The sequence below is a fragment of the Physcomitrium patens genome, chromosome 14 (genome assembly GCF_059467195.1).
Source record: "Physcomitrium patens ecotype Gransden chromosome 14, ASM5946719v1, whole genome shotgun sequence".
Taxonomy (NCBI): Eukaryota; Viridiplantae; Streptophyta; class Bryopsida; order Funariales; family Funariaceae; genus Physcomitrium; species Physcomitrium patens.
In genome coordinates, this window is record NC_143423.1 from 7074736 (window position 1) to 7099817 (window position 25082).

At 38.7% G+C, this 25082-nt stretch overlaps 3 protein-coding genes and 1 long non-coding RNA gene across 14 annotated transcripts; 2 read left to right on the plus strand and 2 right to left on the minus strand.

The window, feature by feature from the left end:
* The first annotated feature begins 496 nt into the window (after nucleotides 1-496).
* LOC112291450 (uncharacterized) lies at nucleotides 497-9122 on the plus strand. 3 transcript variants are annotated; one of them, XM_024538853.3, is made up of 17 exons: nucleotides 497-1519; nucleotides 2150-2241; nucleotides 2583-2747; nucleotides 3189-3579; nucleotides 3913-4031; nucleotides 4174-4246; nucleotides 4575-4801; nucleotides 5111-5176; nucleotides 5367-5565; nucleotides 5884-6087; nucleotides 6410-6489; nucleotides 6832-6952; nucleotides 7141-7293; nucleotides 7437-7592; nucleotides 7821-7991; nucleotides 8257-8316; nucleotides 8597-9122. In XM_024538853.3, exons 1-17 carry the CDS (start codon nucleotides 995-997, stop codon nucleotides 8741-8743), a joined length of 2949 nt encoding a protein of 982 aa, XP_024394621.1. In that variant the 5' UTR covers nucleotides 497-994; the 3' UTR covers nucleotides 8744-9122. The 3 variants fall into 3 exon arrangements, with proteins under 3 accessions (XP_024394621.1, XP_024394623.1, XP_024394622.1); XM_024538855.3 differs by having other exon boundaries at nucleotides 501-1519; nucleotides 3925-4031; XM_024538854.3 differs by having other exon boundaries at nucleotides 544-1519; nucleotides 3922-4031.
* A 2492-nt stretch (nucleotides 9123-11614) lies between these two features.
* On the plus strand, nucleotides 11615-18685 carry LOC112291173 (uncharacterized). Of its 9 annotated transcripts, none has more exons than XM_024538261.3 (13): nucleotides 11616-11854; nucleotides 12156-12955; nucleotides 13233-13544; nucleotides 13857-14153; nucleotides 14885-15033; nucleotides 15287-15347; nucleotides 15640-15799; nucleotides 16035-16140; nucleotides 16270-16377; nucleotides 16529-16669; nucleotides 16866-16957; nucleotides 17237-17415; nucleotides 17669-18685. In XM_024538261.3, exons 4-13 carry the CDS (start codon nucleotides 13976-13978, stop codon nucleotides 18349-18351), a joined length of 1857 nt encoding a protein of 618 aa, XP_024394029.1. In that variant the 5' UTR covers nucleotides 11616-11854; nucleotides 12156-12955; nucleotides 13233-13544; nucleotides 13857-13975; the 3' UTR covers nucleotides 18352-18685. The 9 variants fall into 9 exon arrangements, with proteins under 9 accessions (XP_073394873.1, XP_024394029.1, XP_024394031.1 ...); XM_024538263.3 differs by having other exon boundaries at nucleotides 13233-13372; XM_073538772.2 differs by lacking the exon at nucleotides 13857-14153 and having other exon boundaries at nucleotides 11615-11854; nucleotides 14880-15033.
* LOC149987825 (uncharacterized) lies at nucleotides 18171-20755 on the minus strand. The gene is made up of 2 exons (XR_016506302.1): nucleotides 19165-20755; nucleotides 18171-18760 (listed from the first exon to the last, which is right to left on the minus strand). It is a non-coding gene; the product is annotated as an uncharacterized LOC149987825 (long non-coding RNA).
* Nucleotides 20756-21370: 615 nt separating this feature from the next.
* Nucleotides 21371-24889, minus strand: LOC112291174 (sm-like protein LSM4). Its single transcript, XM_024538271.3, has 7 exons — nucleotides 24423-24889; nucleotides 23270-23311; nucleotides 22992-23090; nucleotides 22756-22833; nucleotides 22563-22602; nucleotides 22039-22227; nucleotides 21371-21751 (listed from the first exon to the last, which is right to left on the minus strand). The coding sequence occupies exons 1-7, from the start codon at nucleotides 24423-24425 to the stop codon at nucleotides 21723-21725; spliced, it is 480 nt and encodes a 159-aa protein (XP_024394039.1). The 5' UTR covers nucleotides 24426-24889; the 3' UTR covers nucleotides 21371-21722.
* Between the last annotated feature and the right edge of the window lie 193 nt (nucleotides 24890-25082).

The following is a 25082-nucleotide window of genomic DNA, read 5'->3' on the forward strand; positions in this document are numbered from 1 at the left end:
CATTCTCAACGAGAAGCTACAACTTTGTAACAGGCTACAATGATTTCAACAACAATCTTAGTACCCACCACCATCATAACTTTTGCACCAATCTTCTAAATTTCAATCAATCCCACAACTAATTTAAATCTCACAGAGCACAAAGCAAATAAAATTGTTACTTTAGGGCATGAAGAACAAAAAATCATGGAAAAGTAAAAGTGACTTGGCAAGCTTTTTTTAAATTATTTTTCGAGGCTCCAAAGGGGACGAGGTTCTACAGTGGCACCAACATCGAACGGTGCCCACGGAACTACGTAGATGACACAAGAATCGTAGATTACGTGAAGAAGATAATGGAAGAAAGTAGATGATCCGGAAAATGAAGCGTAGGTCAAGTCTAGATGTGGGAAAAGTAGATGAATGATGGATGAAGACAGAAGGGAGAATTATCATCCATCAAACCAGGCTTCTCCACCTCCTCCTCCTCCTCGCCGTCCTGTTCAGCGCCATAACTAGAGACTCCATTCTTCTCCCGATTACTTCTCCTCCTCATTCTGCTTCTAAAGCTGGGCCACACCAGTGAACAGAAAAATCACACAGAAGTACACGAATAAAAAAGAGGAGGGTCGGACTCTTGCCTTTTTCCAATCTTCGCTGCAGCCACACAGTCAGTTATTACGCAGGGCTGCAATTGCGCCACTTCAGGAGGGAGGTTTTTCTGATCAGGGAACACCGTCGTTGCTAGGGGCTTTACCGGATTTTTCTTTGTTTCATGTGGTTTTATGAGCTTGGAGGAGGAGGGGTGAGAGAGCGAGAGAGAGGGAGAGTGGGATTGAGGGATTGAGGGATTGAGGGAGTGAGTGAGTTGCGTGGTTTGTTTTGGAGTGTTTGGATTGGTGTAATTGAAGGGGAGGCAGGGTTGAGCATTGAAGTTTTATTGGTTTAAACCGAGAATTGGATCCTCCATGCGTGCTCAGTGGCTGGGAAGGAGGTTTTGTCCGTGGTCGTGAGAATGCATTCTGCTTTGTGCAGCGGCGTGTGTGCGGGTGTGACGGGACGGCTGGTGGAGAGTCCTGGCAGTTGCTGTAACGTACGCAAGAGTACACATGCGGTGGACTCTCATAGTTTTTGTAGGTCGAGATCAAGCGCGCTTAAAAATTTGAAACAGGGTCCTGGATTAATTGTAGTGAGTAGGATTGCAGGTAGTGAGAAATTTAGGGTTTTTTTCCCGCTGAGGGAAGGGGGAGCTGGGCTTTTGTATCCTAGAGCGTTTTCGTCCACTTCTGAGGAGAGCGCCTCGCAAAATGGTATAGTTAGGGGCGAGGATGGTGAAACGGAGGCGTGGGGGGGCTTTGATGAAGCAAAGCCTAGCGATGGCGGGGACCAAGGCCAAAATTTCGTTCATGCGCTTCATGAGGCAGCTTCTGTCTTCCAATCTGCAATGGAGGAGCAAGAATCCCTCACTCGCGGACCTTGGTTTGCTCAGAAATGGCTTGGCATTGACAAGAATGCCTGGATGAGAGCACTCGCTTACCAGGCAATTACTTTCACACAGATGTCTTTACCGGGAAAGTTTCAAAGTCGTGACTGTTTTATATGACGATCCATTGTTAAATGGAACGTAGTCTCAATTTTGATTTCCTTAGGGCATGAAGGTCTAAGCGATGCCTCAGATGCCAAGGAGTAATTGGATCAGATCAGTAAGATCTTGTGCTTGCTGTACCAGTGACAATTTATAGATTGCTACAGTAACCCGCCAAATCAGGTTGTTCACCTGAATTGGAGCAGTTTTTTCGTCTGTCGTATTGAATTAATTTCATATTTTATTGTTACTTTAGTTTTTTACGAAAAATTCGAAGGCAATTGACCTAGTGAATACTTACATGCAGAATATTCCTATTCCCACTATTCTTGCAGAAGCTCGCATTCTGAAAGAAATGATGGATATGTGATAATAATTTTCACTGCAACAATATATCATAATTCCCGTTGGATTACCAGTACTCCTTTAGATGTACGTTGTATAAGAATGCTTAATGAATCCACAATGTGAGTCCGAGTACCTTCCCTACTGGAGTTATTTTAATGGATGCACATGTGAAAGAGCGCCAAAATTATGTATGCTTTCAATTTTATTGTCCACATTTTAATTTTTCTTGGTTTGCAGGCTGCTGTACATTCGCTGCTCCAAGCAGTTCAGGAGATCGCAGCGCGTGGCGAAGGGCGAGACAGGGATATTCATATTTTGGTACAGCGTAGGTTAGTCTTTCGTGTCCATCTTACAGACAATTATAATTATTGTTTATATGGTCCCCGACTGCGTCAGAATGTCATCTGATTTGAAGTATCTTTTTCTTGCAATCAGTGTTATTAACCAAGGCATTGGTTTTATGAAGGACATACTATTATTCTTTCGTACAGACGGATTAACGGGTGCAGCCATTGGCAACTACCGGTGGATTTGAGCGTATCAAAATTGAACATTTTGGTTCACTAATTAGAATAAATTATTAGTCTAATTTTTTCGTCTTGTCTTCTTGCCGGATTTCTTTGTCTGAAGCGTGCTTATTCTCTAATTCCAGATGTTTTACTGTATGCAGCTCAATGCGTCAGTGTGCGCCACTTAGAGATTCAATCCAGCAGGAGTTGTCTACAAGGGACTCGTCGTCCGATGATTGGTTGTGGCTCCAGCAGCATCCTCAGGCTGTGGCCAGCTTTGTCAGTCTCCTGGAGAAAGACAAGCGATTTGCGGCTGTAACATCCACGTATGGTTTTCCTCTAGTACTTAGCATCGCATGTTGGACAAAGTGATGTTGCAATTCCATAATCTGTTTCCTTATGAAAGCTCGCATTTTTCTTTTCAACATGCTTTTGAGCTTCTGTAAAGGTTACTGCTTTAACTGAAGGTCATTAAGAACCATGCCTTGATTTGCTTGATTAGAATGGTGTTAAAACTAGTGAAGTACTGGGACCTCTTTCTGGTATGTTTGCTGGTTGTTCACATCATTTATTTACTATATTATTATTATTATTATTATTATTATTATTATTTTGTAGTTAATTATTCTTGGAAGACAATCCTTCCACATTGTAGGGTTAGCGGTATCCGTTTGCTGTTCGTTTTTGTTTCAACCTAATTGCACTTTTTTTCTCACTTCAGATGATCTTTGAATCTTTTTTGCCCGCTCACAAAAGTATCATTGCAGAGGCTGGGAAGGGACGGCTGCAAGTCCAAGCAATGCAAGTGACGTTGCACTTCTTAAACTCTTTCTGACCTGTAGCGCAGCCATCACGAAGTTAGGGGCAACAGCAGTATCTTGTCCTCTATTTACATCATTGCTACCCGAGGAGATTGGCCGCCAAATTCAAAAGCTGCTTGAGTTTATGTCAATAGAAGACATATATAAGTTTTCATGTAGTATAGGATTCAAGCGGCAGTTTCTCGACAACTTCGGATCTAGAGCAGCAGACGTGCAAAAGTGGCAGGCTAATGAAAGAGAAGGGGTCTTCTGGATCAATCTTATACAGCAGCTGCTTTGTGCAGCTTTAGTTAGGGAAGGTGTACACTTAAAACTACAAGTGACTGAGGGAATTGAGGTAATGTACTTGCCGTCATCATACTCCTTGCCTAAATCCTCACATCTACGAAGAAGAGATGTTACTATGCACGAATTAACTGTGATATGTTGTGCGTATTGAACACAGAACGGGTAGGTCGTTTGGATATTTATTACAATGTTTGACATGGATTTATTTGCAATCTTAGAGCTAGCTGGTGTGCAAATGATTCACAGATGTAAATTAATCCCATTTGAATAATACACCTAGAATACTAACGAGTGATTTGTGTCCGGAAGTTTTGGGGTGCGTCTAATGCTCATGCTCGAACAAGTTCCCTATTTTCTATCTTATTTAAAAAAGGGCGTGCAGGATCTGCAGCAGGACTTGGGCCTATTTGGATTCTTTGTCGCTTTGGGACGAAGCACTAGGGCCTATTTAGCAAGCCGAGGTGTAGGTGACTCGGAGGAATCACTTGCAAGCCTGCTTAGGTACTTGTTAAATCCTCCGTGAAAGATCCTACACCATGCATGCAATGGTAAAAGTTTGTTTTAGTTCTTTAATCAGGCGAAGTTCATGTTTGAATTAAGAAATGGTAATTTGAGGCTTATCTTCATGTGCTTTGTCCTACAGGTACTTAGATGGTGGTAGTGTCTTGTTTTATCCGCAATTTGCAAGGGTATCCTCTTACCAGCTCTTTGTGGAGGTGAGAACCAGGAACTGATGCTCTTCGATGATTGTTGGATTGAGAAAACATTGAGAAAATGTACATGATCTTGTTCTTTGAGGAATTCTAATCAAGTCCCTTTCGATGGTCTCAAAAAGAAGTTGATATTTTATAACGCGATTTGTTATATGTCTCCATTTTTTGGAAGAAATGATTGCTACTCTCATTGTACTGCTCCTTTACCATTTCACATATGTCTATCAAAGTATATTCGTGGAAGAAGAACAGTTCTACTTCTATCTCACCTTTCATGGGCCAACTTGGCGTTCTTGGGCGCGATTGTTGAACTATTTCTTTTTTTATGCAGGTAGTGTGTGAAGAGATGGAGTGGCTTTCTTTCTATCCAGGAAGCCCACCAGCCAAGTCTCATAATGAGCACAAGAAGGTGATGTCTGGAGTTAGTAAAGCAGAAAAGCAAATGGCTCTTGGAGTGGCAATTCAGATGTGCTCGTCGTGGGTTGGAAGCTTTGGCCGTTACAGTACCTGGGTTCTGCAACCACAAGGTTTTCGGGGGGCCACGTTCCTTGAGAAGGGGTAACAGTTATTACGCTCACTTAACTTCAGTAGTTTTTAGTCGACCGTGCCACTAATGGCGTTTATTTTTCTACTTCAGTGTTTTATTTCATGAGTTTTTTTCCCATTTTTCATTGCCTTACACTTTGTTTTATAAACCTAGAATGCTAGTAACTTTTCTTTTTGAAGTTGATACCACAAAATCCTGCTCATGCGGGTCGTGCAATCCTCAGTGTCCAGAAAGCTCTTGACCTTGAGTTCGTGATTGTTGACGAAATTATTTATTTCACTTGTTTCGTAAATCTTACTCAAGTATTGTTACTGCAACAGTCAGCAGCGCCTGGAGGAGTGCTTCAAAGTGTACAAGCTGGTAGGTAGTGATGGAACTCCAATCAGGTAAATATTCTTCTGGCTTTGCTCTATATCAATTTGTTTTTGACAAGATTTTCCCTCGTTTTGACAGCAGAGTGGTTATACTTTTGTTGGGTTTAATTTTTGACATCTATGAATAATTATTCTCGTCTGAAAAGTGTGCATGGGATAAGTCTTAACGTCGTTCTTTTCTTTGGGTACACCTTTGTGACAGGGATGGAAGCGATGGGAAAAGAAGTGTCACCGACAGCCAAAAACAAGATTTGGAAGGGAAAGCAAATGTTAAGCGGTTTGAAGATAACTTATTGCGTACTTGGGATGTTCCTACTGTGACACCTCTAAACATGAGTAAAATCCCAGCAGATCAGATGGGATTGCAGGAAATGGAACGTCAACTCAAATTATTTGATGAAGTATTCTTTTTCCTCTTACCGGGTGCTTGAATTTGTTCAAAAGTTTCTGTTAGAGCAATTTGCAATCTTATTTAGTCATTATCTGAGGTCCTAAGGATATTTTGTTGTGAAGATTACTGTTAACTTTGATTTTTTTGTGGTAATCACGTTTAGTACTTAATGTATCCGTAGCATGCAGGCAAGTAGAGCGGCAGGTTCTAAAATATTTTAAGGACTGTTACAGCGCTAGTGGCATGTTGTTTCAAGGGTGAGAGTTTTAATGTGTAGTATATACGCCTTGAAGGTCTGCAATTCTCATCATGGGGACTTATGCTGCAGGAGCTACAAAGCGTGGAGCTCGCCATTCACAAATTGGAAATGCTCCTCAGAGAGTCTGAATCTAATGGAAGTTCCGAAAGAGAAACTTTGTCTGCAATCCGGGTTGATCTGAGGAGGATATGGGCACTGAAGAGAGAAGTAGAATCACTGGAGCTGTCTTTGAAAGCCGAAGCTGGCCTTTTAAGAAAGAGCTTTGAAGTTTTGGTGGGCCTCCTCAGTGTTGGTTTATTGGTGTACTGCAGAATATGTTAGCTTTCGTTCATCTTTGGGAATGGATAATACGCAAATATATGAATCATTAAAAATTAAAAATTAAAAATTAAAAAACAATTAACTTAATAGAAGAATAAGACATATTCATTTAAGTTCCCAGTTGTGGATTGGAGTAGATCACATTGAGATTTATATTGCCCAACCTGTCATGTGTTCAGCTTCTATGCTAAACCTGTCTTTCAACTTCGCAGTTCTCCAGCATTGACTGAACTTCGTGTGAAGTTTAACATGAGCAAAATGTGTTTTGGTGCAGAATGGCAAAGGGAACGCAGATGGGAGGAGTGATTATGAGGAGAATGACCGTCGAAGCACAAGTTTGCAGTCGCAAAATAGGTTCTACTCTGTTGGCATGCTCCCTCCATTTATTTTCCTCCATAAGAGTTAGTTTTCTGAAAGCATCTGAGTACAAACAAGGAAAATATGTTACTTCTTGGGGTTCGTCTGTCCCGTACATTAAATTAGTGCAGCAACTTAACCTAATTTATTTCTATTTGTGGTTTTTAGTTGTGCAGTACACGTGAGGGACTTGGAAGTCCTGGACCTGTTGTTTTGCTTCTTTTTTATATTTGGCAAGCGTAGTGTCTACCTTATCGACATTTGAAGTTTCTGTTCTGAAGTGCATATTTCATATGGAGAAATGACTGCAACTTGCTTTTGTTTGAATTTTTTACTTAGAGAGAATCCTATTCTGCAAGGAGCAGCGAATCTTGGTCGAGGGTTGGTAAATTTCATCTTCCCGTTCTCAAATCTTAAGCAGGAAAGGGAAGATGTAAGCAGTTCTGCGGTCAGCGATGATGTAAGCATGCTCGACATCATCTCATACTGAGTTGTGTTCTTACATATGAGTAGATTTTTTGTGAGTTATTGAGCGAGTGGGCTCTTTCATACTTTCCGAACTTCAAACGGTCAGTGTTTGCATGATCTGATATTGGTAATTGTCCTCATCATCTAGATTTGAACGTAAGGTTTTGTTTTGCTACACAGGCGTGGACACCTAACTACGAAGCAACTAAACTTGAAGCAGAACGAGCAGATTTGATTTTAAAAGAAGACGAAGCCATTGAGCAGTTAAGAGGCGATTTGGCTGCATTAGAGGATCGTATACGTCAAGCTGCTGTGCAAGCAGGGTCAGAAAGGGTGAGTTCTTGTTCTGAACAGACTGACAGGCTTGGTGGATGACCAAGATATCCTACATTCCTTACGTTTCAACTCACAACCATCATGAATGGTTCTCTAGCTCTGTTCTTGCTGTTATTCTGACTGGTTGTTGGTTGGGCCAGGCATCATCAAGCGGAGATATGGTGCGGATGTCAAATACATCGATCACCAGCCTAAATTCCGGGTTCACTGAGGATGGCATTGATGTTTCGGAGGTTGCTGGAACTTCTGGAGGTGTCATTGGCAAGTCTATTGAGAAGCTCAAAGATGCTACCTCTGTAAGCTTTCATTTATGTTAACTTGCCAACTGTTGAAAGACGTTCACAGTAGATCATTTATTCGCATCTAAAACAATACATCAGGCAGAATATTTGAAGTGTTAGATGTCAGGTTTAGGATTGAGATCGAACTGCAATTTTTTCGATGTTACTAAGCTTTGGTGTAGGAAGCTTTCTTAGTTATCAAGCTCCTGTTTATGTTAATGTGTGTGTTATGATTGGGAGTAGGATGCATGGAGGGGCACTGTTCTTCTGGGCAGTGATGTAGGTGTGGCAGTATTGCTGTTAAGACGAAGTGTTGCTGGTCAGGAACTCACCGACCGGGAGCAAAAGATACTCATGAGAACGGTCACTGACCTTGCTTCAGTCATACCCATAGCAGTTCTTATGTTATTGCCTGTAAGGCACAAACTCTCTGTTTTCTGACTATTTGGTTCCCCCGTTTTTTAAAATACAAATGAATTTTCTTATTCTTATAGTTTTTTGCAATGTGAAGTTCAAATTATATTAAAATATTATTGATGGTCTAAGCTTTTCACTATTGTCTTGCAAAATTATACTCAACGTGTATGGTTTCATTCATAGCTACAGGAGAGCAAAATAGGATATCCTTTTTTTTTTAAATGTATCTTTTTCCCTGATTGCTTTTTTACTCTTGTCGCAGGTTACCGCTGTGGGGCATGCTGCTATACTTGCTGCTATTAAGAAATACGTCCCTGGCCTGGTTTGTGACTAATGTCTTCGAACTTGCCTTGCTACGCGCACGTATTATTGCTTGATGTAGTGAAAAGCATACCCCTTTGATCATTCCAGTTAGTCCTGTTTGGAGTATAGAAAGTCTAAAAATTCTTTTGTTTCTGCGTTCTTTTGTAGTAATAATACGCGAAAAAAGTGGTGTTTGTGTAGCCAAGTGTAATGAACTTGATTGTCTTGTTCAGTTGCTAACTTTTCCGACAGTTGGTCATCGTCATCTGATTTCGTTTTCATTGATACTTTTGTTACAGATTCCTACTGCTTATGGCCGAGAGCGCCTCGATGTCTTGCGACGGTTAGAGCAACTGAAGGAATTAGAATCTGAAAATGAATCAGACAACCGGGAGAAAGCTACAGCTAGACAGCTAAATACAATTTCTGGGAGGAAGTTGGACTAAAAGTCTGAACCACCTTTTCATTGAGATTTATTCAAGAACATAGTGTGGAACTGCTCAGTAAGAAGCTGGAGTCTATTCAAGATCTTGTCAAGATTCACGTCCTGACTGCATAGAGTTGTGCTTGAGAAATTACCATGGGATCACTTGAGGATTCTACGCTTTTTTTGCTGCAATCCTTTTAGGTTATGTCCGAAAGTTATTCGAGTGTCTGTTAATGATGTAACTCACAGTTTGTGGTGCAATTGAAGGCATAGAGATGCTTGATATGTAGGTGCCAAGTGCAAAGCCTCCAACGTCTTGTTCGCTGTTTTGTTTACGAATAGAATTGCACCATGTAACCTTATTAGTGTTCATTTATTTAACTCTCACCATTCTTGTACCCTTGACATTGTCCTTGGTTTATACACGCATGTGTAGGAGCTGTTAAGGTACATCATTGGCACAACAGTTTGTTGTCGTATTGGATCTCAATTGTTAATTTTTATTATTCATGTCTTAGATAGAATGTCATTTGAATCTTTTTGGGTGGTCAAACAAATCTCATGTTGAGATGTCATAGTAGTGCTTTGTTACTACTTGATTTTTGGTTCATGTAAAAAGTCAAATTATGCCTTCAACTATTTGATAAAATAACATTTAACTTTGGTTTGTACTGAAATTAAAAAATAAAAATAAAAAATATAATTAAAAAATTGTATGAAACTCTTATAGTATTTAACAATTTAAGGATTGTTTTCTTAGTATGTTAATTTTGTACCACTTTTGTTTGAACCTTTAAGTTGTGTATAAAATCTCTATAATTAATGTAACAAGTGTATTATTTTAATGAACACAAAGATGACAGTACAAAATAGAGTTGTAAGGTGCAATATATCAATGAAAAAAAAAATGTTTATATATATATATATATATTATGTAACTTTTGTTATTATCATTACCAAATCCAAAATTAACAAGAATTGTCAATTTTATATATGTATCTATCTACATGTATATCTATACAAATCATAAACTAATTTAAGATGTAAATAAATATATATATATATATATATATAGGATGCTTGTTCAAGATTAAGTATAAGATTTAATTCTATTCTAAGATTCTAAAATAAGGATATTTCAACTTGTAACCTAACCACACTTAGTGGTATCAATATCCTATTAATTATTATCTATAATAATCCTATTATTTTCTTCAGTTATTTTGTAATTACATTTAAAATGGAAATTGTAAAACAAAAAAAATTTTCATTGATAGCACTTATTGCTAATTAATACTTAAGAAATTTTTATGTCATTATATTTAATCCATTAGATTATAAGGTTATAAAAAGACTTGCAATAAAGTTCTAAGAATAGCCAAATTATTCTATGATTCTTTCTAAATTTTTAAAATAATATGTGAAAACATAAAGAATGACCACACCTTTCTATTATATTTTTTTTATAGAATTCAACTAGCCCTAATTTTATTTGTTACTTCCTTCTACCAAATCCTTAAAATCAATATTGCATTCATATTTTAGATTCATGACAATGTAAATCATTCATTCTTATGTGTTGTTAGATATTAAATTAAAAATTTATTTTTTTCTTCTCAGTATCATAGAAACTTAATAAAAAATAAATGCATAATACTTACTCTTGTCAAATAGAATTGATAGCTTTATTTATTATTATGGTAGCTTTTTCATCAATTTTAATATACAAACTTCTATTGTATTAGAAAATACTGTTTTATCTTATTTAATCACATAAAATTAAAATTTTAACTCACTGATTTTCAATAATTTGAAAGAAATACTTTTATCATCTTATACAAGTATATTGCTCTATTTAAACAAGTTTAAGTCAAAATAATTGTATAGTGTGATCTATTCAATTATTGAAACATAATTTCTTTACTTAAGATAATAAATTTAGTTTTATATATTTATTCAGTATATTTTATTAATTTACCTCAAAATAAAATTTTATTGTTAGATTTATTGTTCTTCAAATTTTAAGCACATAAATATCAAAATTTACCAATAGCATAAAACAAATATACATTGGATTATAAATATTATTCATATTATGTACATTTATGTCAACAAATAACAAATATATCTATATATATATATATATATATATATATATATACACACATATATCTATATATATATATATATATATATATATATATATACACACATATATCTATATATATATATATATATATATATATATACACACATTTTTTTTATTATTGCTTTGATTTTATATATGTTTGTTTATATATTCAACAACATTTTTTAGCTCACTTAGAAATCCATCATAAATTTTTTAATACTAACTAATTTTGAAATTTTGATTCATTTTAACATTATCTTTAGTTTCATTTAAGTAAGTCCACTTGATTTTTTAAGATTTAAGTATTGAATGCAAATTAGTAACTACTTAATCTAAATATCAAAATATCTCTATCCAACTAGCTAATTTCAAAAATAATATTTTAATTATTAATTAAAATTTTCCAATAATATTATATTTTGTTACATTTCTACAATCTAATTAATTTCATAATTATATATATATATATATATATATATATAATATAATATAGGGAGTTGTTAAAGGCACACCTGATTAATTTTGAGATAGGGAATGAGGGATAGGGAACAAGGAAAGGGGTTGGGAATGGAGACATGGAACAAGGAGATGGAGATAGGGATGGATAGAATCAATCATTAGATGGTAATGTGGTTTTAACAACTCCCTATATTATATTATATATGTGAATCTTCATTATGCCGACTTGGGCCTGGCCTTGTATTCTTGCAGTTTGGAGGGTGAGTTTGAGATGTGTGGGTGGGTTGTTTCGGGCACAATTTGGAGCGGTGGTCGGGTTTGAGAAACATGAATGAATGAAGTGTGTGTGTGTGTGTGTGTGCGTGCGTGCGTGCATGCATGGAGGGAGGGAGGGCAATGGTGGTTTTACTATGTGTCATGGTTCTTGGTGCGGATTTCTAGATGATGGAATGTTACAGCCGTTGGAATTTATGGAGGAATCTGTGAAAGCTTGGAAGATAGTTGCCGAGGAAGTGCGTGATGGATAATACATTTTATTTGGTAAGTGGAAGATGGTGGCGCACGCTTCTCGATGTCTTTGGTGTGTTTGTCTGTGTGCTTTGGTTGCGTGATTTTTAAACCCCGTCTGTTTGACTTTCGCTAGAGCGGGATTTTTGGTAGAATTTTTTGATATGTTTTAATTTCCTCCAAGTGTTCAGGTTGATTGTTGATTTGATGAGCGTGTTGAGAAGAGTGTAGATTTGACATCGTTGTGTTTCATGATTCCCACAGCTCATTGTCTTGAATTCCTCTCTCGAAGTCTGAATTTTTACTTACTCTTTTGTGGTTTGGAGCATACCAGCTGGTGTCCTCTGTACCTCTAAGAAGATGTTCAACTAGATGATTCCACCTGCTATGGCACCATTCATTTTAGGTGCATTGAAGTGTAGGAATTATTTGTGACGACGAAAAGATGGAAACTTACCAACAAATCAAGTAACTCAAGATTCACTCTTGGCGAGGTGATCAGATTGTCTTGGTCAGCCTTGCAACAGAAGAAGTCGATAGTAACCAGTGAATCCAGTTTTCTGAAACTTATCGGCGTTCACCAAATAGACGCCATCCATTTAAGGATGGTAGGTAATATTGCGTAGTAAGGTTTGTGGCATGAGCAATCTCATCAATATCTATTATATGTAACAAAAATCAGCATCATAATTTGGATCAGTTCACGACAGTCAGCCTACAGCACAAGGATTATTTTATTCCAGCTTGGTTGCTAATCAAGCTCAAAGTTGACGACCGATTATTTATTCAGAATTGACAGTCAATGACGAGGGACGAAGCAAATGGGGACCCAGTTTTTGCCGAGTACAGCATATGGGGAAAATGGGTCCTCATCAACTCGTGATAGTAGACTTGCTGCATTACAAAGGCCAGATTCTGTTCTGCAAGGTGGATTCTGGAGCTCAGGCTGAAGTTTCCCCACTCTTCTACAGCGCTTAAATTCCCTGAACAGGAGGCAACAGTGGTCAAGTTCACCACAATCGGGCCTCTCTTGACTCAAATGAGTATCAAATGAATATCAATAAATCGATCTCCCACAGTCTAATATGAACGATTGGTTGCTTTTGCAGCACATGGACTTCCTGAGATAATGAGGTCTCTACCTGGGCTCTTTTAATATCTTATTAAGCATTCTCTTGTATGTTTCTTCTTGAAATTCGAGACTTCAATACATCTCTAAGTAAATCAAATCACCCGATGGGGGGTTATTTTATTTGCTTGAGGGGGCGTGTCTAAAGGAATTGAAATGAGATATTGCCTATGTTTCGCTTGTCTTCAGTTAGTAAAGTTTCGCTGATGTATTAATTAAAAAAAGTAAAAATCCTTGATGGCTCCTCACTTCGTTGCTTTTTGTATCCACTATTGGTTGCAGGATGAATTCAAGCCGGAACCAGATGATATGTGGGAGGAGCCAACCCAAAATGCCACATGGGTTCTATGTGGACATTAAAGACTTGAAGACCGCATTCGTCTGTTCCTCTCTTACTCTGACATCGTCATTTTGACTACCAGGTGTGCTCCAATGTTGATGATATTTAGAATTAATTTGTAAGGAAGTTGAGAGCACTCTGAATCTGTCATGCAATTAGTGGACATTATAGTCCGTCATGTATCTTCCTCTTGGGCAGTGGCCGCAATTTCATCTGGTTGGAGGATCGGAGGAGAGGGATTTTTTGAGAGCTAGGTATTCAACCTCGACGACCATGACATTTTAATTTCATTTGATGTACATTGAATTTGTGGAGACGGGGATGGTGGAAATTACGTCATTGATGTTTGAAAGAGAAGGTGGTGGTGGTGGCAGCGGTTGAGAGTTGTAGTTCCTTAGGTTGTGAACGATGGCTGTGAGCAGATTCGAATACCAAAGTGTCGTGGTTGTAACTAAATGTGAATTATTCTGATGATTTGTGACCATTCAAGTCTTTGAGAGAAACCAACTTTTAGAGCCAACTCAACGAAGTTACTTTCAATAACTGCTAGGGCAATTCATATACAGATGTATATTGTGCTCGCTGCAAGCCCAAAGTAGAATCCCGGATGCGAATGCGAAATGTGGGTATCATCACCTAATGTCATAGGGTAAATCATTGAGAGTATCACAGTTTGGCATTCGCAATGTCAACAACATCAACGGCATCAGAATTGGGGACGAGGCAGCAGGGTCCTCCGGATCTATCATTGGACGTGTCTCGAAAGCTATGGAGAGTGGGCAGCATGTACTTCTTTGGCGGTCGTAAAGCAAGAGCCCGATATCTTCTTTTTATCGTCCTCATACTTTGCATTTTCAGCTCAGGTTTTTTCCCTACAATTTTCTTGATAATTACCTGGGTATTCAGACCTTCAAAACCTAGCATTTTAGGTCAAATAGGATTACATTAATATGAAAGATGTCGGTATTTCTTTTGTTATATTTATTGCAGTAAGCTGAGGCTGGTCAGTGGTCACGTGTTTGATAAAGTGAAGAATTAAAGCCGTCATGTGTCCGTAAATTTCCTGAAACTTCTGTTTTGACACATGTACACTAACAAAGAGTTATGCCCTCTGAATATCTTCTGATTTTCTTTGGAAATATAGCTTGTAACGTAGCTATAATGACTGTATGTATGAAGTCAGAAAGTGTCATAAACCTTGTCCCTGCTAAGCAAATTTGCGATGCGAAATCGTTTGTATGGATGGGTCACGAATTTATTATTCGTGGCTACAAATGGTTCCAGTTACTCAATTGCCGCGAGGTGAAGTTATTTTATTACGTCATTTTACAAGAGTTGGATGAGTTTAGTGCGGATTATTAATTGCATTTCGGTTCACATTGATTGTAAATTGTTACCTGCACTGTTTCTCAAACCCTTGTGCTCTATCATCTAAAGTTTTTCCTGTAGAGAGGACTTGCACGGACCATAAACCTGAAGTGTCTTTAATCTATTCACTGTTTGAAATCCGGATGTTCCCGAAGAGTCTCCTAACGCAGTCAGGTATATCGACATGTCACAAGTCTAATTCTGCCAGTAACTTTGGCCAGGGCAGCCTTGTTCGTCGTGATGTCATACGTACAAAGAGACTTTTCGACCGCCCTTTCCAGTAAGGATGTTGCCGAATTTTACAGAGCCATCAGGCGATTTGTGATGATTGTCATCTTTGCAGCTCCATTGGATTCATTTTACCAGTACATGCAGGTCCCTTCTCACACTTGCCGTCTGTGCAGGTCTTGAATCTCTCATGTATACTAGCGTTAGAGATTTAGTGGCAGAAGATACTTTCAAAACTCGAGTTCAACACAATTTTTGTTTATGTTCGCATGTCAGCGTTGTTTTATTGTAGTAGGTTTTCATTGTAGAACCCGAAAATTAGCAAGCTTATTTTATACGCAACAATTGCACCACTCCAGATGCATGGCTAGCAGTCTTAAAATTAGGTTTCTGCTTACAGGAGCTGCTTAGTCTCGAGTGGCGGGCATGGATGTCGGAGTATCTTCTCTCCAGTTATTTCTGTACTAACTCCTCTTATTAAGCCTTGCAACTCGCTATGTTCCATTTTGCAATGTTATAATGATGTGCTATAATTGTTGCATCCAGGTAATTTGCTTGTCTGGTTTCTATTGTATGGAAAAGGAGCTAGCCTTTGTAACCATAACGGATTGATAACTGCTCCTGTGTGTTTTCTTTTGTTCACGAAGTAAATAGGGTGCAAACTTTGGGACCTGTAAGATGCACTGCATGATATGGTACACTTGGTTGAGCAGAACTAATTTCTGGTTTTTGGAAGGTTGGGTATACTTGAAGCCAATAGGGCCTACTTTGATCTAAAAATGGATGGTAAGGTTGACAATCCTGACCAACGAATCTGCGAGGATGTATACAGTTTTGTCAAAAACTCTGTAGAGATCATTGCCTTGTTTTCAGGCAAGTTTCTGAGTGTCATCGGCTTCGCTGGAGTTCTTTGGTAAGCTCTTTTATGACTTGTGCACTTTCTAGCTGTACTCTCTTTGGTTGTGTTTCTTTGGTTGTCTCTTGCTTGAATGTTTTACTTCAACAGTAAAGAGGTAAACGGGTTTCAGCCACCAACTTGTTTTAGGCTTTTAGAGCCAGAATGCCGTCACAATATACCAGGGGAGCATTCCCTGTATTCATTGGTTTTAATAATCTTACTTCTTTGATATGGATCTGATGTTTCACAGGACCATAGCCCCAGAGTTGGTCTACTTCCTGGTTGTATACGCAACATTTGGAACCCTCGTCACTGTGAAGGGATTTGGAGGTCGATTAACGAGCCTCAAGTTCAAGGTAGCTTTATCAAATACAGCAACATCCAGTTTTCAAATAATGTGAACTGTAAATCTATCTGGTAAAATTTCTTGAGATCAACAGCAAGTAGGGTTGACTCAACTGATCATGACTTTCACTTCTGCGTAGGCTCTTCAAAGAGAGGCAGAATTCAGGTATTCCCTTGTGCGAGTGCGTGACAATGTCGAGTCCATAGCTTTCTATGGAGGTGAAAGCCATGAAGCAGCTACAACTAAGGTCCTCCAACTTTAAACTTATTCATTTTTGACGATGTGATGATATGTGTATAGTAACATGTTCGATTACCACCCTGTATTGCTCATGGTAATCAGTTCAGGCTTTTGGGTTTTGTGCAAAGCTGACGATACCCTCTGTGTTTTGATTTCAGGACTTTTTAGTTTCCATGGTGGAAAATGTCAGAGAACTTATTGTATGGAACCGGCATTTATCTCTCTTTAATAACATATATGAATTTTCTATGATCATTGTTCCATCCATCATAGTCGCTCCTCGTTATTTTTCTGGACAGGTATGTTGCGTATCCATCCGACTGTGTGCTTTTGTTTAAAGTAAATTTCAATTTTTTGACCATCCAAATGTTCGGGGTTGGGTCTTGGAAAGAAGTGTATCTTGACCTTGCATATAGAATAGTAGTTAGGACTTTCTAGAATGACTAAATTCTCAATAGAAGAATACTAGTGAATATTTCTGAAATGCCTTCACAGGTGCAATTTGGTGTTATTTCGCAAACTGGTTATGCATTTCACAAGATCCTGGCTGCTCTCTCTGTCATTGTGTTTAAGTTTGACAGTATCAGGTTTGTCATTACAATTTATGTATTTTTGAAACCTACTGTCCCTAGTGTTGTGTTTCTGAAGAGAAAATTATGTTACTTTAGGGTACCATTGAAGAGTGTCTGGTTTTTTGCTTATACATTGGCTATGGAGTTATGTTTTATAGGGTGCATAATCGAGAAGTTCCACGAGGTTGTTATTTAAGGGCTAATTTGGATATAAATATGATTAATCAGTCGTCGATTAGGTTGTCTTAAAACACTAGTCCCATCAAAGTCTTGATCAGGAAAACGGTTTCTCAGTGGGCTTGCAGTGCAGACAGAAAGACTGGAAGCCCTACTTTCAGCTCTTGAGACACACACTGGAGATGTGCGCGTAATGAAACGATATTTTGGGCGGACCTCAGCATCATTAGGCCTGGCTGCTGATGAGGACCGTGAAGACATCTCTTTGCTGAACATTTCAGGGCCTGTTCCTACGGGTTCTTCTCCTTACATTACAAAACGTTGAACTCATGTTTCTCGTCTATTTTAAGCGGCTTAATTCAAAAATGTTTTTAACTTCAGTAATGAGCTGATTATTTTGGTGCCTGCAATCTAGAACCACAGAATGCTTACCTGATTCATAAGGAGATCTCATTTTCTGTTAGTCAACCTCTCCTCCGCAACAGTCATTTCTCTAAACCGATACAAGAAATACAACACTACGACGTGCTCTCTCTGGCTGTGGTGCAGGAAACATAAAGAGGGAAGTTGGTCCAGGTCTCATAATGAGGGATGTTTCAATCATACCTCCGAATTCCCAGTGTGTGCTCTACCATGATCTGAATTTACAGCTATCTTTTGGAGAGTCGCTTCTCGTTATGGGTCCCTCTGGATGTGGTAAATCCTCATTGCTACGAGCAGTTGCAGGTCTGTGGAGCCGGGGAACTGGCAGCATTCAGAGTCCACTCAGTAGTGATACCTTCTTCCTGCCCCAGAAACCATACATGCCGTTAGGATCTCTACGTGACCAACTTCTCTTTCCGAGTAACGCAAATGTTTGTAGCTACTCCAGTGACAGTGATCTGCACGAGGCATTGAAAGAGGTAGCTCTGGACGGATTACCTGCACGTTTTGGTGGGTTGGACGCAGTGCATGACTGGTCGGACACCTTAAGCTCAGGCGAGCAGCAACGGCTGGCGTTTGCAAGGCTGTTTTTGCACTGTCCCAAAGTTGCTTTTTTGGATGAAGCAAGTAGCGCGCTTGATGCAGGGAACGAAGCACGCCTGTATGCAATTTTATCGAAGAAATTGGCAACGTATGTCTCAGTTGGTCATCGAACTGCCCTGGTTAAACATCACACATATGTCTTGGAGTTCAAGGATGACCGTAGCTGGAGTCTTTGTACTCGAGATGTGTTTGGTATTCCTAGTTAGAATGAAACTCTTACTGCAACGAAGTACAGTAAGTTATGTAAGCGAATGATATGTAGAAGGGAGGAACCCACCTGCAGCTGGCCTTCAGATTGAAATGAGGTTAGTTCTTCTCATTTCTTGGATTAGTCTTCTCAGTTTCTATCTTTTGTTGCCAAGTTCGGATGACTTTCAGGGTTGATATCCTCTTCCACAACCTCTGTACAATTTGGACTGGTTGTCTGGTTTGTAATGATATGGTCATGTTTAAACTTCATTGATCACTTGAAAGTTGGACATGACCTACCAAGCTCGTCCGAATATCAGATTTCTATAAATAAAATAATTCTTTCATGTATTTTAGCATTTATTTTTTTGATTTTCGGGCCTTCACTTTTTGCTCTCCATAGTTTTTGGAAGCAAGTTTCCATGTCTGCAATGGTCAATTAAATACCGTTTCTTAAGTATATTTAAGTATTTGTAGTGTTAGCAAACACGTAGAAAAATAAGAATTATAATTTATGTTATAGATTTATTTGGATCAATCTCTAATTATTATCAATGTTTATAAATAGACTTAATAAAGTATATAATAAGAAGGTTGTTCTTCTACTTATTAAATTTTGTAACGGGAAATGAGGGATACTACATTATATTTATTATTTCAATTGTAGATGGCAAAAATACAACATAATACGATTTTTTTTTTTCGAAATCTTAAAATTGGAAATTAAGATTAGACAATGTATAAAAGGGATTTATCACACTACAACTTAAATTTAATATGATGTCATTAGAAACAGCATTGCTATCACCAAATATATTGTTGGTACGTACCATTTTGTTCAAAACTTACGGTATGCTTAGAGTATCATCATTTGCAATATCATTAAGATTTCAAAATCCATACTCTTGAAAAGAATAAGTTGAACTGTAATCTTTATTTTTCCCACATTTTGATGCCAATAGTATTATTTGAGTATTTTTTTCCATTCAATTTTTTTACGTTGTACCAAATTAAAGTGTTTATTATTATAAAACTACCTGTCAAAAGCAACTCTCACCCTAGAGCTTTATGTTGGAACATTACTTTAGCTCAAGTAAAGCCATGCTACAATTGATTTGATAGTTTTTTCTTTTATTTCCATATGGCCCAGCTATGAAAGTGTATCCTCTCCTAAAAATTGTAACATAATGATATTGTTGACTTTAATTGTTTGAATCTTTCTGTATACTTATCAACTAGTTGGAATGAGCTGTTGTCTAAAAATATGTACTTTACATAGAAATGGTTGACTAAATCTCATGAATACTTTTTCTCCGATCTATTTCTTCTGTGGGTCCAGGTATAATCTTCTTTGAAAATGCATCATGCTCTGTAATGAACATCTCTTCATGTTTGTGTACTAAATACTTGGAAAACCTATTTGAGTACGTTTTGCATAGACATAAAAATTATAAGATCATGTTCTTGGCAGCAAGAGAAAACTACGACATCCATGTTTAAAAATCAAAAAAGAAGGAAAAAAAAATCAAAACAAACAAACAAACAAGAGAAAATTTGATAAATTAGAGTAATTTATTTCGAATGTTATTGAAGATTCAAACCTTCACCATAGCAGTGTTAAACGAATTTAAGCATATAGTTCGTCTTGAACCAGCACACATCAGTACCTGGAGCAGAAATCCAAGTCAGAAAGCACTTCTCTTACAAGTTCTGCAGGCACAACAGTTATCAATGAGACTGGACATAGATAGTCCTGGGCCAATGTCTCTCAGGTAATCGCAAATCAGAATGGGAAATTGATATATGTTACTATTGAGAGGCTTGCCTTGCCATTGTGTGATGCATCGTGAGCACAAATCCCAGTGTTATTCTACATGCTGGAATAGAATAACACTTCCGATCAGTGATTTTCTCGACCTGGACGCTAATACTGGAATGGAATCCAGAATTCGTGTTCCAAGAAAAGAAAGTGACACTGCAAAATCGTTGAAAGCGAAATGCAAGACTGAAGATTACGCAACATTATAAGAGTAATTGTTACTTAAACATTACGAACCCAAGGATACACTTCATCTACTACTTTCCATAGAGATATGTCACTAGATATGTTCCAGGAGGGTTCAGGTAATTGAACGTCCTTAGAATAACCAGCGTGCTTAAGCATGACTCTATGCACACATAGTTTAGCTGAACGGCACTGAAAAAAATCGACCAACTTCAGGTGTGTGCAAAACCAGACGAACAACGACGCCATTCTCATAACTGGACCAGAAGACACACATCTATCTACCGAGTACGTCATAGAAGCCACAACGACGTCCGCCGGGAACACTACTATGGCTGACAGCACACAGTATGAGGGACGAGGGAGGGCAATTTATCTTCTGAGGAAACGAGGTGACAAAGAACAATCCCAGATAGGATTAGGGTTAGGGTTTTATCAGACTTCGGAGCTGCCTTGAATAAAAATGAATGAATTCCTCCATACATAATAGGGACGAGACTGTCCTGTGACCGAGGGTTTCTAGACAGTTTCTGTTTGCAATGAAGGTGGGTACATTATCAGATCAGCAAGTATATATTTACCTACCTATTTATTGATGGATGAATTCTTTTAAATTTTACCTTTTCCACAAACAGTACTTCATTTTCATGAGAGTCAAATGCTTCTTCAGTAACCATTTCGAAGCAAACATCAATCAGGGTGTTTCTACAATATTTTTTTTACATGCTTTTGCCACCACAAATATAAATTATATAAACAGCTTCATGTTCTATATCATAGAATCATAACATCTTAGTTGAGCAATATGTGACTTGCAGATAAATGTAGTCTTTATCAATAAATTAAAAGAACACGCATTACCCATGAAAGGTATCAAATTTATTCCTTTTACCCCTGAAGATTATTAATTGAGACACATTCTATGTATTTTCTTCTTATCTTCTGTAGAACTTGAGTCTTCTTAGAAATTAAGAAAATGATCTGCACACAAATATCTATATATAATCATGCCACGGTGATTTTACGAAGTGTTACGTGAAAGCATGTCTCTTGCTTCACAAGCAAATTGATTGTTACTACACCGCAATAGATCAGTTTCTACACTTCCTCACTAGTGGAAACGGAACCTACGTCGACCATTGGAGCAATTATTCCACATCCCACCATTGTGCCTTGCAGCCTCCCCCTCGTAAAACCTGTCGTGGGCATCTGCTTAAAGAGAGGCACTTTCTTGCGGGGCACCTCTAAACTAAGAGGACCTTTGTACCGAACAAGGCAACAATAAACAGGAGTAACTAATCTGTTATTATATGCTGCCAAATTTACATCAAGAAAACCATGTTCGCCAGAAAAAGAGGAGGAACACTAGATAGATGTGGTACTTCACTGGCTTCGTCCCCTACTTGCACCACCTAAAAGTACACAAAAAGGTCAGAATAGAGTCAAGAATTTTGATTTAACAGCCTAAATTTTTATTAAACAAAGAGAGGGAAGAAAAAAAAAAACAAAACAAAACAAAACAAAAAAAAAAAAAAAAAAAAAAACTCGGATCGGCCCAACCAACTGAAGAATAGTTTAAGTTTCCTAGGATGCAACAAAACAAACTATAATTTGTAAAACATCAGCTCAGAAGACTTCGCCAGCGTTCTAAACTCATAACATGCAAAACGTCGAAGAGGATGCAGGCTGTTCGGCATACCTCGTCCACCACCAGACCTGCCTCCACCACGGGCACCGCCACTCCCACGTGCACCACCTCGGCCCCCAGCAGCACCATCCTCCTGATAACCTCTTCCTCCTCTCCCTCCTTCACCACCTCTGCCTCGACCAACTCCATCCTCAGCTCTTCCTCGACCGCGTCCACGGCCACCAATTGTTGGTTTACGATCTGATATGAAGAATGAATTCATGAGTTAGATGTCCTGGACATAAATCATCCTGAAAATTAGACGAACTGACCGGTACTGACGTAATTCGGCAAATGATCACCAACCCTTTGTTGTTCTTGTCATCAAGTGAACATGGGTGGTCTTACATCTGTCAAAACAATTGTACATCTTCCAACAGATGCTTAGGAGGTTCCTCAAAGAAATTCTTAAGGGTATAAAAAAAAGCACCGGCGTCGCGGCATGCTCATTATGATCATCTCATACGAGTCAAGCAAAATAAATAGATCAATTAATCAATAAAACGGGTTAATGTGAATTGGAAAAATAACCGCACCTGAACGTTTCACTGTCTCTTCCTGAACCTTATCGATGACCTGAAGGAGGAAACAATAGCAATGATGATGGCTTTCAGAAACTATTAACAAATCAGGCACATTGCACGCTTTCGTAAGAGTATGAATAACAGTATACTGATTGTCAGAACAGGATTAAAACCGCTAGCTAGAAGTTGAATCGTAAATACTAACCTCATCAGGAACCCGCAAATATTTTATAGTATTTCCTCGAATGTAGCATTCAGGCATCCTCCAGAACCGGTCACCATCCTACAATGCCCACATATCCATTATAAAACCAAAAGGAATCAATAACAATCGAAGAATAACTCAAATTAATTCATCTGCAATATAAATATGAACCAGCAGCTGGGACGAGGCAGATCACTTTGAAAACCCTAATAGATAATGGTAGCAAAAATAATCACCTTTGAGGTGCAAATAACTTCACGTAGGTGAATGTTCATCCATGTATCACAGTTTACTAAATGGCCGTTATAAGTCTCTCCATTTTTGAGCTCGACAAGCTGCAGATTACCGACGAGGTCATGTTAGACCTAAAAGATCCATGTAACGATCCAACATGCAGGATATAAAATGATTACAGTCGTGCACAACAACTCCTCGCATTATGTGAAATTCTATCTTTTCTCATGATGTTCCAAAGAATATATTCAAGAAGTGTTATGGCAAAGGTGACCCGTACCATAGGATGCCCTTGAGCTGTCTTTAAAAGTGAAAGGGGAAGCTGCACACAACAAACAACGAGTGCGATGAAGAATATTTCTAACAAATCTGTCCACCAATTTTTTAAAATTCACTCAAATTACTTCAATAAAATCTAAAAGATAACAGCCAGAAAACAGGACATGCGCCTAAACTTCGCCTCCTGATTCAACTACCAACTTCTTCGACTAATGATAATAATGTAGATGCACCTGTCCTGGATATCTAATACGCTATTGCCTTGCGGCAGACATCCCAGACACCAGCAGAGGCGCGCCGCAATGATAAAAGTCCAGTAAAAACTGCGTATACTGTACCAACCCGCAGAGTATACGCTAAATGATCCTTGACTAACTAAAGTCCTTGAAATTTTATTGAAAAAGAACGAAAGAGTGACTAGAACGCGGAAGCAACATCTCCAATTCGTAAGATCACCCAATTTTCTCACAACACTTGGACGCATTGAAATGATAGCTATGCTTTGAAAATGCATAGATCATGGATGACCATGGTATAGCCTCTCTTCGTACTAAGAACATGCTCAAAAAAATTCACCGACATCCGACCCGATGACCCACTCCCAAAAATACTGAAACCCTAACTTAATACCCCTGCAATCAAGAATTGCCTTTCGTCCGATACATAGCTGAATACAACTATTTCGATTTAAAATTATGAGCCCTAATTGCAATCTAGCTTCAATCCAAGCTATATAGAAATCTTTCACCGAACGCATAGCTCTAACATTCGAGCACCCAGAGCTTCGGCCAGATCACTTCACTTTCACGCAAATCAGCCCAATCATCAGAACCAGGCATCATCAATCCAATGGACCAAACCAACACCCAACCCACAAATCTAAAAGCTCTAATGCACGCCAATGAACAGAACGAGACAACCACATACGAAATACCCACTGCGCCAACAGCAACATCGTGCTCGCCTACAAACGTCTCTAGAGACAGACAGACAGACAGACAGACAGACAGAGGAGGCCAAACCCCCCTCCCCCCGCCCCCCCCCCAAAAAAAAAGAATAAAACAACAGAAAGAAAAGGTGTTTCGAAACAAGCGTATTGGAGCAAACTATCCGCAGAACAAAATAAGAATTCTGAGCAAGAGAAAAAAAAATACCATGGCTGCTGCAGCGACGTCAAATCCTAGCCAAGACTGATACACAAAACACACACACACATACACACACACAAATAACGGCACGTTCCACGCCCCCCGTTCACAAGCTCGACACCAGCGGCAGCCTCAATGGTCGAGCACGTGTATCCGCAATGACTGTGGAGGAAAAAAAATGCACCCAGCAGAGCCCTCTCTCTCTCAACCTCTCTCCCTCTTCCTTCCTTCCTTCCTTCCTTCCTTCCTTCCTTCCAGAGTCTTCTTCTTCTTCTTCTTCTTCTACTTCTTCTTCTCTGAGCCTCGGGAACTACACAATTAATTCGGAGCAGTGAAATTGAGTGCCCTGGTGGTGGTGGTGATAGAGGTGGTGGGGTGTCGCAGTGGGCGCTGTGAGGCGTTGTTGTTGTTGTTGTAATGGCTCCGGGGGCATGTGTGTTGAGCGTCGTCGAGGGAAACCCCCGTTTCCAAGGGCACTTCCCCCTTTTCAAACTTCGAGGAGGAGGAGGAGGCGGCCTCGGTGGGAGCTCCTTTTTTAACTTTACTTGGGGGTAAAACCCGCGCATTTCTTTACTTGGGCTAATTCTGGCCCCAGGAAACATTTTCGATGAATGATGGTGTTTTATCGTTGGATGATATGTTTTCATTCGTCTTGTGGTACATGCT

Bases quoted from the DNA above. Each gene is read 5' to 3' on its own strand.
- LOC112291450 (XM_024538853.3), top strand. From the start codon at position 995: ATGCATTCTGCTTTGTGCAGCGGCGTGTGTGCGGGTGTGACGGGACGG. The intron at 5,566-5,883 runs GTATTCTTTTTC...CTTATGCTGCAG, and splicing joins AACTCAAATTATTTGATGAA to GAGCTACAAAGCGTGGAGCT. The intron at 6,490-6,831 runs GTTCTACTCTGT...TTTTTTACTTAG, and splicing joins AGTTTGCAGTCGCAAAATAG to AGAGAATCCTATTCTGCAAG.
- LOC112291173 (XM_024538261.3), top strand. From the start codon at position 13,976: ATGTCAACAACATCAACGGCATCAGAATTGGGGACGAGGCAGCAGGGT. The intron at 15,034-15,286 runs GTCCCTTCTCAC...TTCTGCTTACAG, and splicing joins CATTTTACCAGTACATGCAG to GAGCTGCTTAGTCTCGAGTG. The intron at 16,141-16,269 runs GTAGCTTTATCA...ACTTCTGCGTAG, and splicing joins TAACGAGCCTCAAGTTCAAG to GCTCTTCAAAGAGAGGCAGA.
- LOC112291174 (XM_024538271.3), bottom strand. The intron at 22,603-22,755 runs GTTAGTATTTAC...TTCCTCCTTCAG, and splicing joins ATTTGCGGGTTCCTGATGAG to GTCATCGATAAGGTTCAGGA. The intron at 21,752-22,038 runs GTATGCCGAACA...GTGTACTTTTAG, and splicing joins CAGGTCTGGTGGTGGACGAG to GTGGTGCAAGTAGGGGACGA.